This window comes from Martes martes (genome assembly GCF_963455335.1).
Source record: "Martes martes genome assembly, chromosome: 2".
NCBI classification, from domain to species: Eukaryota; Metazoa; Chordata; class Mammalia; order Carnivora; family Mustelidae; genus Martes; species Martes martes.
Window position 1 is genome coordinate 170,154,010 of NC_137889.1, and position 18,220 is coordinate 170,172,229.

The window sequence follows — 18,220 nt, forward strand, 5'->3', positions numbered from 1 at the left end:
GGTTCCCTTAGCCTTTTTTTTTTTTTTAAGATTTTATTTATTTATTTGACAGGCAGAGATCACAAGTCGGCAGAGAGGCAGGCAGGGAGAGGGGGAGAAGCAGGCTCCCTGCTGAGCAGAGAGCCTGATGTGGAGCTCCATCCCAGGACCCTGAGATCATGACCTGAGCTGAAGGCAGAGGTTTTAACCCACAGAGCCACCCAGGCGCCGCCCCTCCCTTAGCCTTTTAAAAAGTAAAGTGACCTCTATTTTTTCTTTCAGTCCCTGGGCTTCCCAGTTGATTTAATGGCATCAATGGCTCACAATTTGCTAGAGTTCCATGGCCATCTTAAAGTCAATATTAATGTTCCTGACCATTGACAATGAACAATTAAATATGCTGCAAAGGACTAAATTAGGGGAAAAAAACCTATAAAGGAAGCCCCCAAAAGAATGATTCATGGCAGGATTTCAGGAAGAGCTGGGGTGCAGAAGTTGTCCACACAAGGAGGTGGTGGCAGCTGTTGGGAGTTTTCACTCACCGAGCCAAAAGGTCAGTAAATCCCCCATGTGGGGAAGGGCTCTACGCGCCTGGGTCACACCAGTCAAGAGAATCAAGGGTCTGAAGCAGGGTGACGGCAGGGCTTAGCCCCACTCCCTACTCAGTTTTGTTATTGGTGACTTAAAGAACTATGGACAGAATACCTTCCTGGGCAGCCAGGGAGCTCTCTGTAGCCATCACCAAGGCTCTGTAGTCCACTCCCCCCCCCCGCCCCGCCGCCCCAGGCACAATGATATCCTTGTACAGTAAGGGCAAGGAGATACTTTCCTCCGAGAACAGTGGTACTTGGCAGATACTAGCTGGGCGGCTAGCTCTTACCTGTCTATTCTACACTGGGACAACAACATGGATGTCCTCTCCCAGTTTGCCAGTCTTCAAGCTGCTAGCCCAGGTATCACCATCGGTTCCAAAACCCTCTCAACTATTTCTTCCCTTTGTGCTGGACATGAGTGCAAAAGAGATTGATGGCAGCCTATCCCCTACTCTCTGAGACAATGCTTTATGACAAAAAGGTTTGAAAATCTTTCTCACATCTCATAAAGAAGTTCTGTATCCAGGAAGCTAAGAGTATTATAAAATCCCTTATTATCATTCCAAGGGCACCAACTCACCCTGGAAATTGGAAAAGTGATGCAGAAATCACTGCTTCTCACCAGGCCATGGCCCTTCTCTAACCCAGGGTGGGGTCAGGGCAAACGGTCCAGTCATTTCCCACTAGGTTATAACTCTGAGCTGCAACTTGCTAGATTTTAGCAAGGGCGTGGGGAGAAGGAAGTTTCCCCCCTCCACACCACTATAATATGAGAGACTCCGGGTCTCGGCCTACCTTTGCTCCTCACCCCTTTCACTTTCTACGTTGGTGACCTGATGAGCACCTAACGGCCTACCGGTACTAAGCTTTCCTGTACTCTGATACTGGGGGGTATGGATGGAGTTGGGGTGAAGGGGATTAGCGAGAGAGAGAAAAGGGAGTGGAGTGGCAGGTGGGAGGGGGTTTGAGCAGGGATGTTCCGTATGCAGTGCCCAGCCTTGGCCTGACCCCACCTCCCAGGGGCAGTGGCTGGCTGGCAGGGTTGTTACGTTGTTAGGTCACAGTTTCAACCATCATCTGGCAGGATACATGTGGAAGGCAGTTTGGGGGTGTCAGTGAAATGGATGACGGTGTGTCTGTCTCGACATCCTCGCTCTCTGGAGGTAGCTATGTTCAGAGGGCTGCTGCAGAGAAGGAATGAGAACTGTATGGGGGAATTGGAGATAAAGATGTGAAATAATCATGGTGTGATCCAAGAGACAACAAGATGGATTAAACGCTTTACCTGGTCTTTTAACCTAATGAAGAACAATTTCCATGATCCAATAAATGTTCCAACCACTAGAGTATTTATGTCTGCATATGTTCTTCAGTTCTCTTGAAAAAAATTCAAGGTCAAGTACACAAATAACTATGTGATAACAGAATGAGCTGAGTGCTACAAGAGGGGTACACATTGGCAGGAGAGAAAATGTGTTACTAGTAGCTTTGGTTTTTTGGGGGTCCCAGCACCAACTTGCTGTTGTGAGGAAAATAAAGAGGAAAATAACCTCTTATTTTCCTCATTAGTCAAGGAGGATTTAATCATCTCTGTACAGCAGAATTTTTGTCAGGATTAGAGACAACCTATGTCAAGTACCTACCACAGTTCCCCAAATAGGCTGGCCCCTCTCGGAATAACAGCTATCACTTTTTTTAAAAATTGTATTTATTTATTTGTGAGAAAGTGCATGAACAGGGTGAGGGGCAGAGGGAGAGAGAGAGGCAGACTCCTGGCTGAGCAGGGAGCCCCAGGATCATGACCTGAGCAAGAGGCAGACAGACGCTTAACCAACTGAGCCCCCCAGGAAGGCGCCCACAAGAGCTACCACTTTTTATGAGGGTTTTAAAATCAAGCTGTGGATGAAACTTTTGTGTCCCACTGAAATATACCCTCCATGGGTGGGAGCGTCCAGAGGAATGGGATCAAGGAATCCCATAGGGTAGGTCTACTGGAGAAGGACGAGAATAGAGGTCCGGCAGCTTGCCTAAAGCACCCGGTGGTGGAGTTGGGATCTGGGTTTAAGTCCAACTCTGCTGCCCAAAGTCTCAGCCACTTCCCTCAAGTCAGCTTCCAGCTCCAACGAGAAAAAAAATAAAATAAAATAAAATAAAATTCCTGCAAGAGGCCACCGGGCTCCTCCACGGCTCTTTCTCCTTCCTGCTCTTCCTTCCCTGCTCACTCGTCTCCGGAGTTGGTGCTCCGTCCCCTACTTGCCTCAGATCCCCCTCGCGCCTCTGTCCCCCAGGATTGAACCTGCCCCAGTTTACCTGCTGGGCAGCAGTGCGGCGGCCCGGGGGGTTTCCCGCGCCCGGCCATCCCCTCCGCCTGGGAGCCCGCTCTCGCCGCCGGCTTCCGTCTCCCGGGTCTCTCCTCACACCCCGCGGCCGCCAGGAACTTCCCCGAACCCCACTCTAGGGTAGGCGCCGCGAAGGGAGGAGAGGTGAGGCGAGGGGAGCGTGTGCGCCGTGTGTGCGTGTGAGTGTGAGTGTGTGTGCGCGCGCGCTGGACCCGCGGGAGGGAAGAGGACCCGGGTCGAGTGGCTGCGTCACCCGCGCGGTTCAGAAAAGGGGCTGACTGGCGTTTCGGGGAGGGGGGGCGACCCTTCAGCCTTCGCTGTTTGAGCCCCTGATTGTCCTGCCTCGCCTGCCGGCGTCCCCAGAGAATGGCCCTGCCTCAGTTCCCTCCTTGCCATTGTGTCCAACCCTGAGACGGGACGAAGGGGCGGTGCGGGCGACGGCCAGGTGGCGAGGTCGCCTTCCCGCGTTCCGTGCGGTTCTCACTCCGTCCGTTCCGCGAGGTGAAAGCGAGGGTGCCGGGGAGGTGACACTACCGCGGGGGAGCGAAGAGCGGGCGGGCAGTGCCACCTGCTGAGAGCGCGGCGGGACGAGAGCGGCGGGCAGCGCCACCTGCTATAAATAGGCTGCCGAGGACACGGCGTGCGACCGCACATCCCGCCGCGAGGGCCTTCATCACACGCGGGGCCCCGTGTCCTCGCAGCGCAGGCGGACGGCGAGCCAGGACCCTGCGCCGGGGCTGGCTGGGGCGTCGCCCGGACTCCCCCTCCCCCCACCGCCCAGCCCCGCGCGCTGAAGATGGGCCGTCCCGCAGGGGAGAGGCGGGGAGAGGAGGGAGGCCGCGGCGGACCCGCACTGCAGCAGCTGTTACCCGCGTGTGACTCGCCTGTCCCGGCCGTGCCGCTCGGGCAGAGTCACAAGGCGCAGTGGGGAGGGAAGGAGCACCGCGTCCCCCTCTTAGGTCCCTGGGGACCGAGTTGGGAGATCCCGGCTTCTGCCCTCCCCTCGCCTCCCCCGCGCTCGCCCAGCCGGGGAGGAGGAAACGCGAGCCGCGCGCAGACACCTCCGCCGCCGCCGCCGCAGCAGCCCCCGCGCCGCCGTGCCTGTTGCTGCCGCGGCCGCGGGACCCGCCGTGTCCTCAGCCGGGTGAAGAAGAGGCGGGAGCCCAGCGGAGGGGATCCCTCCCGGCCCCCCGCCGCGGAAGAGCGCAGCCAGCCCGGCACGATGGGCGCCCCGCCCGCCCAGGCCGGCCCCACGCCGCCCCCGAGCACCTGCGCGCCCCGGCCGGGCCCTGGGCTCTGAGCGAGCAGCGGTGCAGGTAGGTGCTCTCTGGGGCTTCCGCGCCTCCCGGCCGCCCCCCTCCCGGCACCGAGCACGCCCGTGCGTTCCCGGGCCCGCGAAGCTGGAATCCGGCAGCCCCAGGGCGTTCCTGTGCTCGCCGCGCCGGGGGCTTCCGGGGTGGGTGGGTGGGGTTCATTGCCACCTCGTTGCCCCCCTACTTGAACGAAAGTGAAACCTTCGAGTTCGTGATCGCGCAGGACCTTCGACGGGCACCTTCCTCCAGCCCCCCTCACTCCTGCTCGCTGGGCATCTACCCTCTCCCGCCAAATATCTCTGGGGGCTGTTGTGTTTGTAGGGCGACCGGAATGGGGGGAGGGAGGTCAGAGTGACCCCTTGCCATCCTTTAAAAGTTCACGGTACTTTGCAGTAGTAACTTTGGCAGCTTCACCAGTACGCACATTTCTTTCTATGGGCACATCCTGTACTCGTCATTTTGAAACCCTGCTTGTTTCTAGCAGCTTCCTGATCCTTCTGTAGTTATGAGACCCCTCAAACTTCGCCACACACTGTTGTTGTTTTTAAGAGACTGTTTTCCTTAAAATCCACTTAGAAGTGGCTTTACCTGTTATTTTATTTAAAATAGATTATTCTCTGAAAGTTGCTTAAAAAGGAAAAGAAATTGAAAGTGATGATTGTTCCTCCCACCAAACAGTTTAATTTCCAGAGGGCCTTACATTAAGGGATCGGTATAGATCTCTCATTCTTCCTTCTAGGTGATTGGATGATTTCAGTTGCTAATATAATCAGACTTTGAAAGAGCATTTTTAAATGACCTGGTTTAAATGGGTCACACCCAAGAAATTCAGCAGTTATCTCTACACGTCCAAACTTCGAAACTTCTCACACTGTACTTAAGCAGAACTACAGAGGCCTTGATCGAAACCCCTTCTTTTTGAAAGCAGAAATTCATTCTCTGCTTCGATTTGATGGCATTGATAAGAGTTGGAGCACGGCCACCTCTGGGTTTTGGGGTGTGTTGGGAGCCTGCTCTGTGTGGGAGGGGTTGGGGAAAAAGACTGAATGAGGAGTTGTTGCAAGAGGCTGGGGATCCACCTTGCTAAATGACTCTCCTGTGTTTCTGAACACTTCATGTTCTAGGACTGTCTTGGGTTAGGGATCTCTGAAGCAACTAGAGTTGAGGTGCCTTCTCCTGCCAGGGGAGACGGTGTTCCTCGGGATCCTCTCCTTCCCGAGAATCCTGAAGACTGTCTATAGGAATAAGAACATTGCATGAAAAAAATCTGTATAAAAAAGGATTGACTGCTTTTGTAAACAGGTGTTTTAGAACTGTTTGAAAAAGAATGCTTATCATGGTCTTGAATTTCCCTGTTTCTTTTTTTTCCGCCAAGTTATAGGGAAATCAGACCATGAAAAAGGGCTTTCTCCTTAGATTTGTCTGTAAGTAACACTTGACATAATATGAGTTATTGGACCATGGACTCAGCTGTGAATTGCAGGGTGCCATGTGAAATGTTTAGGGGATACTTTCTGGAGTGAACACAGGAGGAATATCCCGAGACTATTAGCTGAGTTCAAGGAGATGCAGAAGGGACTAAGTGTGGTTCAAAGCAGTGAATAAAATGATCAGGTGAAAATGAAAATAAATGTCTTTTTTTTTTTAAAGATTTTATTTATTTATTTGACAGACAGAGATCACAAGTAGGCAGAGAGGCAGGCAGAGAGAGAGGAGGAAGCAGGCTCCCCGCTGAGCAGAGAGCCCCATGTGGGGCTCGATCCCAGGACTCTGGGATCGTGACCTGAGCCGAAGGCAGAGGCTTTAACTCACTGAGCCACCCAGGCACCCTGAAAATAAATGTCTTTATGTTGATTTATCCAGCCATGTGCAAACCAGCAAAATAGGGGGGAAATTCATGGGTTTACTTATAAATTATTAATGTCAAATTTAAGTTTTGTAAATGGGACTCCCTGCCTGAGTCTGCCACTGTCTTTCCCACTGAGAGGTCTGAGGATTTCCCTTTTCGCTGTAATAGCATTTCTGGTTGGGTGCTGTTCTGTCAGTGTTGGGACGACTTCTCCCCCATGTGACATTGATTGTTGTAGGAAATACAGAGGGTATGAGGAGGAAGTGAGTGACTCTGGGGAAATGCACCTTGCCTCTTCTTCCTCATTAACCAGCTGTTGACAGTCTTTACCCTCCATTTCCGGAGCAGGCAGCCTCAACCGGAGAGGCTGCCTCACAATCAGATAGACTCCTCTGCAGTGCCGGGTGGGGGTGGCGACTCCTGTCTGCCAGATCTTCTGGGATCTTCTGGGACAGACCACTGGTGAGCAGGAGGGAATGGCACATATCTGTTCCCCATTGACACCCAGCATGCCCATCACCATGGCATCCGGAGTAGGGATGCCTGCCTGAGAGGATTGTGTCTTTGTAAAGGCTTTTAATTTTATCTTGTCAGAATGGCAACTCCCTCAGGCCCCTTTTCTGCTCTTCATGACATTTCTCTGAAGTTCCCCAGCCTGGGCTCCTTACGTTCCCCAGATGGCCTAAGTCGGCTCAGGTGTCAGGGTAGCTTCTTTGCCCTTCTCCCTGTCTGCTGGGCTGTGCTTCTTCTTCTTTTTTTTTTTTTTTTTTAAGATTTTATTTATTTGCCAGAGAGAGAGAGAGTACACCCAAGCAGGTAGAGAGGCAGGCAGAGGCAGTGAGAGAAGCAGGCTCCCTGTTGAGCAAGGAACCTGATGCGGGACTCGATCCCAGGACCCTGGGATCATGACCTGAGCTGAAGGCGGCAGCTGAACCCACTGAGCCACCCAGGCATCCCGTGGGCTGTGCTTCTTAAGCCTCATGGCCATGAGGGTTCCCATACGTGGTGTTTTCCAGCCCTCATCTTTTCTTGGTCATTGAAACTTGGAGGCTCACAGTCTGTTGCAGGGAAGTGAATGATTCCACTCAGCAGACGGGCTGAGTATAATTTTGACATTAGATTTGGATTAATGAGACCAAGCAAAATGTAGATAGAAAAATCACCCAGCTAAATCACTAGAAAGATATTTTAGGGCTATTGCCTTCTAGAGATGTTTCTATCACAAAGAATAGAAATTTGGGCCTAGGACAAATCCTGCCTACAGCACTAGCCCAGGGATCCATACGGAAATGGGAATGATAAAACATAAATCTCAGAGTTGTAAGAATAGAGAAGATCTTGTATGGAATGTCCAAGAGAGGTGGTTGGTCAATAAATATTCCCCTAACAAAGTGGTTAAGAGCAAACACGAAGCCTGGAGGGGAAGGCCCTGGGTTCAAAACCCGGTTCTGCCATCTGCTGCTAGGATGACCTTGGGAGAGTGACCTGTCCTCTCTGTGCCAGCACCTCCTTCCTCATTTCTTATCTGAAAGTTAGAGCTGATGATGGCAAAAATCTTTTGGAGTCCTTATTTAGATATGATAATAATAGTCTTTATTGTCCAGCGTTGTTGTAAGAGCTCAGTTAACAGTCACGCAGTAAGTGCTATTTTGTCTGTGTTCACAGTTATTATTATTACTTTCAGGAGGATAGCAAGGCAGCCATGCCAGAGGGAGGGATAGACACCCCTGAGGGCCTGCAAGGGCTCCCCCCAACCCCTTTATCCTGGGCCATTAGGTGGAAGAGCATAGAGGAAGTGGCCACGGCATCCTAGGGGACCAGGCTTACACTGGCCCTGATTTATGTAGGAGGGAAGTCGTTCCAAACATCATTACTTTATGTGTCAAATTAGAGAGGTGCTTGCTGGGGCTGGAGTGTCCTGGATGATGCAGAGGTTAGATCCACGGGCTCCAGGAGCTCCGCGTGATGGCTGTGCGTGAAATAAGGTAGTGTCCGGAGGATCTTCTGAGCCTGTGGGCAATTCTTAGGTAGCAGCCCACTGCTCTGACTGGGTGAGATTCTGGGACACATCGTGTAGCCTTTCCCCAGGTGATCTTACCACAGGAGACGAAGAGTATTTAGGTGGAAGAATAATTCTGTTCAGCAGCATGCCCTTTCTATCTGGGATAAAAAGCAGAAAAACGAAGCCACTGATTTGCAGGGGGAGGTGATTAGCTCTCCGGGGAGTGTCTGCCCATCCTGGGTAGGGGGCGTCCCGGGCAGCTAATCAGTCTTGGCTGGTTCCTAAACTGGCTTGGAGCTAGAAGCTTCAATACCTCTCCTGTCTGTCCCTCTTTTATTCCCTCCTCTCCTCCCACCAGCGCTCTGAGAAGGTGAGGGCTGGATGTGCTGTGGCTGTGGTGTTTATTGCTAGCTTCTGGGAAGTCCCTCTCCCATTCCCCATGGTTGGCTGGGGTGGCACGGAGAGGGGGCTGGGAAGAGAGGGGTATTCCAATGGCGGCTTGCTAACTCCTACCATCTCTTCTCTCACTTCCTGATCAATAAACTCCATTCTTTCTTCTGGTACCTCCCCCGTATTTGTATTCTTGACAGGAAGATGGGAGCAGCTTTCTATCCCCACATAATGTCGGGGACATTTGGTATTATACATTATGAAAATTAGATTTTCCCGATTTGAGAGGTTGAAGACAACTTGAGGATGATCTTGTTCCATTCTCTTATAAGAATGAGCTTGAGATTTGGAGAAGTTCAGTGACTCGCTTTCTCAGCTTCACCCTTGAAAGTGTTTTCATCAGGAAACTGAGATTCTCTGCTGCACTTGGATGGCAGTCAGGAATCGGACTGTCCTAATTCTGTCATCCAGCTTGGACAAGGCACTAACTTCTGCAGAACCACATTTCCTCATGTCAAATATAAGGGAAAAATTTTTTTTAAAAATTTATTTATTTACCCGACAGAGAGAGAGAGCACAAGCTGGGGGAGCAGCAGAGGGAGAGGGAGAAGCAGGCTCCCTGCTGAGCAGGGAGCCCGATGCTGGGCTGGATCCCAGAGCCTGGGGATCATGACCTGAGCTGAAGATAGATCCTTAAGTCCTGAGCCAGCCAGGCATCCCTCAAATATAAGGGAAATTTCTAAAGAGCTGAAAAGGACATTTCTGACTTACGGATTTTATAATTCTAAGTGCATGCCTTTAGGGATGTTTGATATAGAAGGACTCACTAACAAGACGATTGCAACTGTTCTCATAAAAGCATCTTTGTGTTTGCGATGCCTACCATGTTTATGGACTGTGGTAGGTAGGAATTGTGTAGCATACAGATGGTCTGTGTGAGGGACAGAGCTTGTACACAGATGAATCTACCAACAAAAACATAGTTTGAAGTTCACTCGGAGTAACAGATCACAGTATTTCTTTCTTTCTTTCCTTTTTTTTTTTTTTAAGATTTTATTTATTTATTTGACAGAGAGATCACAAGCAGGCAGAGCGGCAGGCAGAGAAAGAGATGGGGAAGCAGGATCCCTGCTGAGCAGAGAGCCTAATGCGGGGCTGGATCCCAGGACCCTGAGACCATGACCCGAGAGGAAGGCAGAGGCTTAACCCACTGAGTCACCCAGGCGCCCCTGGATTGCAGTATCTCTTACTCAGTGTATGAGACCCGAGAGCTCTCTTAGAGTTGGTGGTTCTACCTGGGAAGGATGGTCAGAGGTTGCATGCTGATCATGTGGACTGAGATGGCTTTAAAAATAATCTAATGATGTATTAGTATTATTTGAATAGATCTTCTATTTCACAGAACTTTTTATTGAAAAGTAGTACAGACAGTTACTCACCTAGTCTAAGATACCATGAATCTTACATCAGCAGAATCTGAATTATTGATAAATAATTATGGCTATGTTTGGGGGTAGAACTTACTTTTTCTTTAATTTTTACTTATTTAAGTAATCTCTCCACCCAACGTGAGGCCTGAACTCATGACCCTGAGATCAAGAGTTACATGCTCTTCTGACCGAGCCAGCCAGACGCCCCCTGGGGTAGAACTTATTATTTGAGAGTTTACCAACAGTGTTACGGACCAGTCTACTTTTTACAGAGAAACTGAGAATGTGCCACGGCTGGTTCAGAAATGAAAACTGTAGGCATTTAGATAATTTTGTCAATGACATGGCAGAACTAATTTGATGACTATTCACTAAATGTTTGAAATTCTAAATGGTATAGTTTTTTTTGCACTATGTATATATTGCCTTACAAGAAGACTGAAAACAATCCCGTATATTGTTGCCACCATATTAATAATTGCCCCATCTACACTAATTGGTAGATCTCAGGTCTCCCCTTTGTAATAATTCTAGTCCTTCTTTTAGCATGTCTTGGGATTAGCGGCTGTCAACGGTTAGGACTTGAAGCAGATTCAGTTACAGGAGTGGAAGCCGAGCAAGATATTTAATGCCACTCTCACCAGGTGAGAGAGAGAAAAAAGAAGAGAGAGAGACCATTATTTATGGGGTTATGTGAACTTCAAGTCTGTTTTTATCATCAAGAGAGGTTGTCCCTTAGAGGAGAAGAGACAGGGAATACATTTCCACAAACTCTGTTGGAGCTCGAAAGTGTGAGCTTATTTCTGAATTTTTGAACATTTAAAATTAAAAAGTGGCTCTGAACTGTGTTCAAATCCTATTATAAAAATACACTCTTATCATTTATGCATCTATATTACATAGAAAAATATAGAGTTAAAGGAAGAGACTTCAGTTCTATTTCAGAAAATGTTTAGAATGTGAATATTGAATATATTCCCGGTTCATACACAGCCGTCTTGCCTCTTATTTCCTCACATGATGGAAGGGGGCAAGGGAGCACCCCGGGTCTCTTTTGAGGGCGCTAATCCCATTCATAAGGGCTTCAGTCTCATGACCCAGTCACCTCCCAAAGGCCTGACCTGCAAACACTATCACATTGGGGATTAGGAGTTCACCGTTCAGTCTGTAGCAGTGATCTCTTGGCCTTTGCCTTGGCCAGTAGAATAGTGATGCTATTTATAGAGATGGAGTTCATGGGCAGCAAGAGAAGTTCTGGGAACTGGGGAGATGAGACTGAGTTAGTTTTAAAATAACTAAATTGGGTGGTTCAGTGGGTTAAGCATCCGACTCTTGATTCCAGCTCAGGTCATGATCTTGGGGTTGTGGGATCGAGCCCTGCATGGGGCTGCAGGCCCACTGGGGCGTCTGCTTCTCTCTCTCTCCCTGAGCCCCTCCCCGTGCTTGCATGCGGACACGCAAGGTCTCTCTCTAAAATAAATAAATAAATCTTTAAAAATGACTGATTGAAGCTGAGGTGCCTCTAGGCTATCCAGATAGAAATACCGAATGGTCTGCCCTGATCTGGATCTCAGCAAAGAGGTTCAAGGGGAGACATTCACGTGGGAATCATCAGGGTCTGTGTGGTAGATGTCATTCTTGTGCAGCCCTCAGGAGGATGGGTGGAGAATCAGGAGCTGACTCTCCCACGCCCCCCTGTGACACGCAGATGAAGCTCTCCAGGCCTCCGTGACCCAGCCCAATGATGGCAATGCTAGTAGTCTGTACCCGAGGCTAGGGTTGGGGATGAGGGTGCAGTGAGGTCACACTTGCGGTGTGCCCGGAGTGCTAGCAGCAGCAGGAACGTCTGAATGTGGTTGTGGACACGCAAGCCATTAGGTGAGACTCTCCAAAGAAAGCAAGTGGAGTAAGGACAAGGGATGGAGTGAAACAGGGGCCAAAAGCCATCAAAGAACCTGAAAGAAGCAAAAAGGAGGTAAGAGGAGACGCAGAAGAGTTTCAGGCAGGAAGGAGGGGTCACCCTTGAGAAATTCATCAGAAAGGACAAGGCAGTTAAGGACCAAAAAGCCCCCCTTGGGTTTCACAGCCCGAAGATGCAGATGACCTTAATGGGCGCAGGTTCAGTGCACAGGCTGTGCATCCGGTCACAGTCGAGATTGTCCATGGGCACTGGGTAGTGAGCCAGTAAGTGTGGAAGGAAGTTGTGTGGGGAAGGAAGACTTGGGGCTCGGGAGGGTTGAGGTCAAAGGAAAATGTCTTTTTTTTATCCCCCCCTCAGATGGGAGAGACTTTATTCCTTAGTTTACAATATTATTGAGCCTCTATTGTGAGTCAGACAACTGGCAGGCTCTGGGGACACAATGTTGAGTCAGACAGATGCCGTGGCAAGGTGCTCAGGGAGGGAAGGATGAGCCAATGAGGAAGGACGAGGTTTGAGATCCTATAGACAAGTCAGTTCTGCCCAGAAGGCTTTTGTGTCCAGTGGAACAGGAAGGCGTTAGGCTATATCAGAGGTGGTTGTTGAAAGTCACCCATGGGGGGGGGTGGGGAGGTAAGAGAGTTTGGGGCCACCGGAAGCAGCATTTTCTACTGATGAGCGGCAGTGTGGGCACAATGGCTGATAATACATGAGTTACATGAAACTGTATTTATGGCGATCTGTGGGACATAACTGGCACCAATTACATGTTAATGAAATTTGAATTCCTGTTCAGCACCTCTGGACTAAGTCAGGGAGAGGCTTTTAAAACTTAAGTAGCATCATAATTGAAAAGGTCAGTTGTTGAAAACTGGTCTGGTTCAGTGGACTCTGATAATGGATAGATAGCCACTCTTTTTTTCTCTCAAGATTACTTGTGGGGGGAGAATCACCACTACTGAATTTGATTATCTTGAAAAAAAAAAAAAAAGTCCTTGAGGGATATCTGGCAGGCTCAGTCCACAGAGCATGCAACTCTTGATCGAGGGGTCATGAGTTCGAGCCCCACACTGGGTGTAGAGATTACTTAAAAAAAAAAAAAATTCCTTGAACTATGTGTTAATACAACAGGGTTTAAAGGGATCTGAGCAGGACGATATTGTTTTCTGTCCTGCTTGTTTTGGCTGGATCATCGAGGCATACAAACGTTTCACAGGAGTTTCCTGGTGGGATCTTTGTAACCTGTAGTGAGCGCGACAGTTACAGCATTCGTATAAAGAAGCACAATTTCAAGAAGGCTCTTTCTAGGCCAAACACCTTGTTTGAACTAAGATCTGTTTGTTTCCCCATGTTTGGGTTTCAGGCTTTTTAGTTCTTCAGGAATAATAACTCTTCGAAAGTAGCTATTGCTGTGATTTCATTAAATTCTAATGTCTTTGTTTTTCTCCCCCAGGATTCTGCCCCAGAAGCACATAAAATAGATTGCTCGTTCTCAAACAGAAAACAGTGGCAACGTTTTGCTGAGTTTCCAGATCTTTCCCAAGATGGAGCCAATCACATTCACAGCGAGGAAGCATCCGTTTCCTACCGAGGCCTCGGTGGACTTCAGCCTGCGGCTGGTGGGCTCCTTGCCTGTACATCCGCTGACCACCATGCCAATGCTGCCCTGGGTGGTGGCGGAGGTGCGGAGGCTCAGTGGCCAGTCCTCCAAAAAGGAGCCCGGTGCCAGAGAAGTCCGGCTTTGTGTGTCCCCCTCTGGACTGAGGTGTGAACCCGAGCCGGGGAAAAGCCAACAGTGGGATCCACTGATCTGTTCCAGCATCTTCGAGTGTAAGCCCCAGCACGTTCACAAACTGATCCACAACAGTCACGATCCAAGTTACTTTGCTTGTCTGATTAAGGACCATGCAGCCAGTCAGCAGAGTATCTGCTACGTGTTCAAAGCTGACGATCAAACAAAAGTAAGTGGAAGTGGGGACGAGAACCATGGAGGTGGAGCGGGACGGCTTTCCTCGCGTGGGGGTCGGGGCGTTGACTTTGCGGATCCTGGAATGAATAAGAGAACGCTGCGGTCATACATAGATTATTTCACTGGTGAGGGTTCAGATCATTTAGGGTGTGTGTTCTAAAGCAGTGCTTTTCCCACAGAAAGGTGCACACGAATCAGCTGGAGATCTTGTGAAAATACAGATGTGGGTCCAGGAGGTCTGGGATGGACCCTAAGACTGCATTTCTAACAAGATACCAGGGAGGTGCTGATGCTGCTTCTTTGCAGATTGTGGTTTGGGTGGCAGAATGTTACCTAGATCAGTGAGCTCCACATCTTTGACCCCGTTAAAAAAATATGTATGTATTTAGAAGCTATATCCGAATACTATTAGCCAATTTCCTGAGGTATCATGGTCACTTGAGCAAAGACTGTTGATAAGAACAACGGGTTTGAATCCAAGGTTTGATACATGGAGGTTTTGCGTGTGTGGATGCCAACTTTATGTTGGATCTGATTAAGTCGTTATCGTTATAGCTTATGACGTGGCTGAGAAACGTATCATATGGGAAACGGAAAAGGTATCATCGGCTCTATGACTTTCCTGGGTATTGGTGCTTGCGTTGTTTTTACCTTGTTTTGTGGTTCGGTGCAGAACTCGTTGAAAGTCGCTTGTCCATTTTGTGAGGCTCAGTTGAGATCAAATTGAAAACATAATCCGCACGGCTACAATCTCCGTTGGGCCCATATAAACTGCATTTTGATAGAGCCTCCTCGGCTGACCAACCCCAGGAGCTGAGGAATGCCCCTGCCAGGCCTAGCATCCCTCTGTGGCTGTCTGCCAGGCCCATGGAGTGAGGCGGCCAGTGTCAATCATGTGGTAAATGTCAGTAAATAGAAATAGAAAGGCTAATGTTTTTCAGCCTGTACCCCACTGTTTTGTTTGGTTTTGGTTTTGGTTTTTTGTTTGTTTGTTTGCTGTGCATCCCCTCCACGGTGCAAGAACTTCATTGGGAAATTCATGTTCTTGGTGACCAAGTAGACTCTTCGAGATTCACTTTTAAGCAAAAGTGGCTCTTTGATTCCTTCATTCAGCGAGTGCTGCTCCAGGTGTCAACCAAGAGGGTCTCAGTGCAGGCTAGAAGGAAGACAGAAGCAACGATAGCTCAATATCACATGGTCCATGTCCAGGTCATGACCGGAAGACAGAGAACGGAGCCGAACACACTGGCTGTACGGAGGGTTTTCTTCAATAAAAGCTAATTTGAAGCTTACAATCACTATTTTATCCACAGAATTCGGTATCTCCTTAGTCATAGATCACTTAATGTTGTCATCCATGCACCTCAAATAGATGGGACAGCAACCCAGTACAGAGGTTCTGAGGGCTTCAATTCCAGTCCAGTCTGCCACTTATAAACTGGGTCGCCTCAGGCAACTCTGAGCCCTAGTGTTTCATCCGTAAAATGGGGATAATTATCGTGTCTATCTCAATGTTGCCAGGGGGACCAAATGAGCTAGAACAGCACCTTAGTAAGCAGTTAATGGCCATAAAAAATTTTCATTAAAGAGAGTTTTACTGAAAGCAGGTTATATGCTAATTTCACTTCATCTCTAAGGTAACAGGAAAAAGGAGGCTAAGATGAGTGTCTTCAACTCCCAAGATCCTGGTCATCCTTCAGCAACATTTTTTTCAGAAACTAGATACTTTAAAAAGTGCATAAATAAACTTAATGGTTCTTATTATTTGGGCAAATTCCAGAATGTAAATGAAAGGACGGAACAGCCTGTACTCCAGGCCCACCCGATCTATATAAGGACTGAATTTCCTTGGGGAGAGTCTTTGCGTGAGATACTTGTCCAGCACTTTCCACTTTTTGACTCTTTCCCAGAATTTTTTACAGCCATCTGAGAACAGGCTCCTGGCCGGTCATTCAGACACCTGACAGGAAGAAGAGATTTATAACTAAATTCTGTAACTGGAGCTCCCTGTCTTGCTGAAAGTAGACAACTGGCCTTACTCTACGTTCTGAAAAGCCATGGGAGAGGTAGGAATTAGGTCCTGAGTTATTTTTGGCTGGCGTACAGTTTTTCCAAGCACAGATTGCCAGGGCTCAGAGTAATACATTGCTGTCAGCCTGCTCCTCGTGTAAGAGAGGTATTTGTAGCACAGTTACCTCAATCAGAGATTTGGGTTGGTTGGAGACTGAATGGTACACCAAACTGGGCCCCATTCTCCATCAGGCGTGACAGCTTTGATGTTCTTGGGACGTCCCTGGCACCGCATCCCACGGGAGAGGATCATCTGCTGACGGAGCACGTTAACCTCCGTCATCATTTCAAGGGATTATTGGAAACATTCGCTCAGTTGAATCATTCTCTAGATTAAGGCCTCTCCTGAATAAATGAGGTCGCTTTCAGCCATGCTTGCCAGAGGAGATGTACGCATTTACTGCCAGGCTTATGAACACGGAGCTACTACTTGAGAGGAAACCCTCCGATAGCATGTAAATTGACTTGCTGAAGAACGTCTAGGGAGAAGAGGCATATAAAGGAATAATTTTTAGAGCGTGAGATGAGACCGTGTTTCCCATAGTGTGTTGCATGGAATACACTCGAGGTGTTCCACAGAGAAAAGCTTCCACAGTCGAAAAGCAATCTCCACCTTTTTTGACGTGAAGGACCCTTTTCAGTCTTAAAAATTATAGAGGATCCTGAAGAGCATGCATGTGGGTTATATTTATTAATAATCACTGCATCAGAAAGTGAAACAAATTGTGAAGGAACTAATTTCTTAATTTGTTAAAAAAACAAAAGGAATACGCCTCTTATGTGTGAGCATCAACAGTATTTTTCTGGGGGCACCTGGGTGGCTCAGTGGGTTAAGCCTCTGCCTTCGGCTCAGGTCATGATCTCGGGGTCCTGGGATCGAGCCCCACATCGGGCTCTCTGCTCAGTGGGGAGCCTGCTTTCCTCTCTTTCTCTGGTGCCTCTCTACCTACTTGTGATCTCTTTCTGTCAAATAAATAAATAAAATCTTTTAAAAAAAGAATATTTTTGTGAAAAATAGCTATATATTTTCCCCAAAATATTTAATGATAAGAGTGACATAGTTTTACTTCTTGGTTTGTTTGTTTGTTTCACATCTCTTATTATCTGGATTAATAGACAACAACCAGATTCTCCGCTGCCTCTCCATTCATTCTGTTGTGGTATGCTGCTTCGGTTGAGCGTATGAAGAAAACTTGTCCTCACGCAGATATGTGGTAGGAAAATGGAGAAGCACTGTATGGCCTTTTTAGAAAATTGTGGGTATTTTTCTTTATACTATACCAAAACTCGACAAGTGGGAGTTGCTTAAAGGCTTGTTGCAATGTGAAATCTGGAACCGTATCAATGCACTCTCGCACTTTGTTATATTAAAACCTGTTGGTTTATCGTGCATTTTAATGAATCTTTTAAGCACTTATGACTGTGTAACATCATGCATAGGTTATTTGGAAGATATTGGTTCACAGAGCTACATAGTTCACACTCTGAGAACCACGGTTTTAGAGAAGCTGTCTTCTATTTCACTCTTGAGTTGGACACTCATCCATGAAATCCCCAAATTTATTGGGCCAAAGATTACATTTTTCTCATAACATCCAAGAACATCCCTCAGGACACATCCGAACTCAGTGGGATAAGGTTCTGGGTTGAAGTATAGTTTTGAGTTTGGGTCCATGGTAGGAAGTGAAGACTTCCATTCTGGAAAACAGATGGTTGCGTGAGAGTGACCCCGACTAGACCTTTCCTCCTCACATCACAAAGAAACCAGGCGTTCTGCCCAGACTCAGCCCTTGAAAATGAGTCTAGGTCTTTCTTCCTCCAGTGCTTCAACTTTGTCTCTTCTATGAAAATCCGTACTCAGAAGAACGTCAGACATTTCACTCACTTGAGTTTTACTTGAGATCATTCGTAAGAATATTTCTATTTCTATAATTTTCTTTATTCACGGAGAGAAAAACTCCGCTTCCTTGAAAGGGAGTTTCCAATCACTGAGTTGCAGGCAGTGTAAGTTCTGGGGCTTCTGACGTTGTCTGTTGCTGTTTTGTGTCAATAGGAAGAAAGAACGGATTTTGAGAGGGGAGTGTCGGCATTATTGAGATGGTAACAAATGGAGCAGTGTAGGTTGGTGAGCAGGTGATGGGAGGGGACAGTGGAGGACCCCAGAGTAAGTCAGATTGGGTACATGAGAGCAGTTTTACTAAGCGCCCGTTGTTTTTTAAGTGATCTTCCTTTTCTGCTTGGATCATGTCTTCGCTTTTCAAACACTGTTTTTGACTCTCTTCAGATTCTGATCTTCTGGATGCTGTGTCCAGCCTGGGCACAGCATGGGTGTTTCATAATTGTGATGGGACAGATGTCATTAATGTAA

The 18,220-nt window shown here is 48.1% G+C and overlaps 1 protein-coding gene across 1 annotated transcript in view; it reads left to right on the plus strand.

Annotated features, from left to right (window-relative positions):
* The first annotated feature begins 3,732 nt into the window (after window positions 1-3,732).
* The window catches only part of TBC1D1 (TBC1 domain family member 1), a 226,762-nt gene continuing 212,274 nt past the window's right edge, over window positions 3,733-18,220 (plus strand). The window contains exons 1-2 of the mRNA XM_080796164.1: window positions 3,733-4,227; window positions 13,267-13,774. Coding sequence (XP_080652290.1) covers window positions 13,358-13,774 — 417 coding nt within the window. The 5' untranslated portion in view covers window positions 3,733-4,227; window positions 13,267-13,357. The remainder of the gene's footprint in view (window positions 4,228-13,266; window positions 13,775-18,220) is intronic.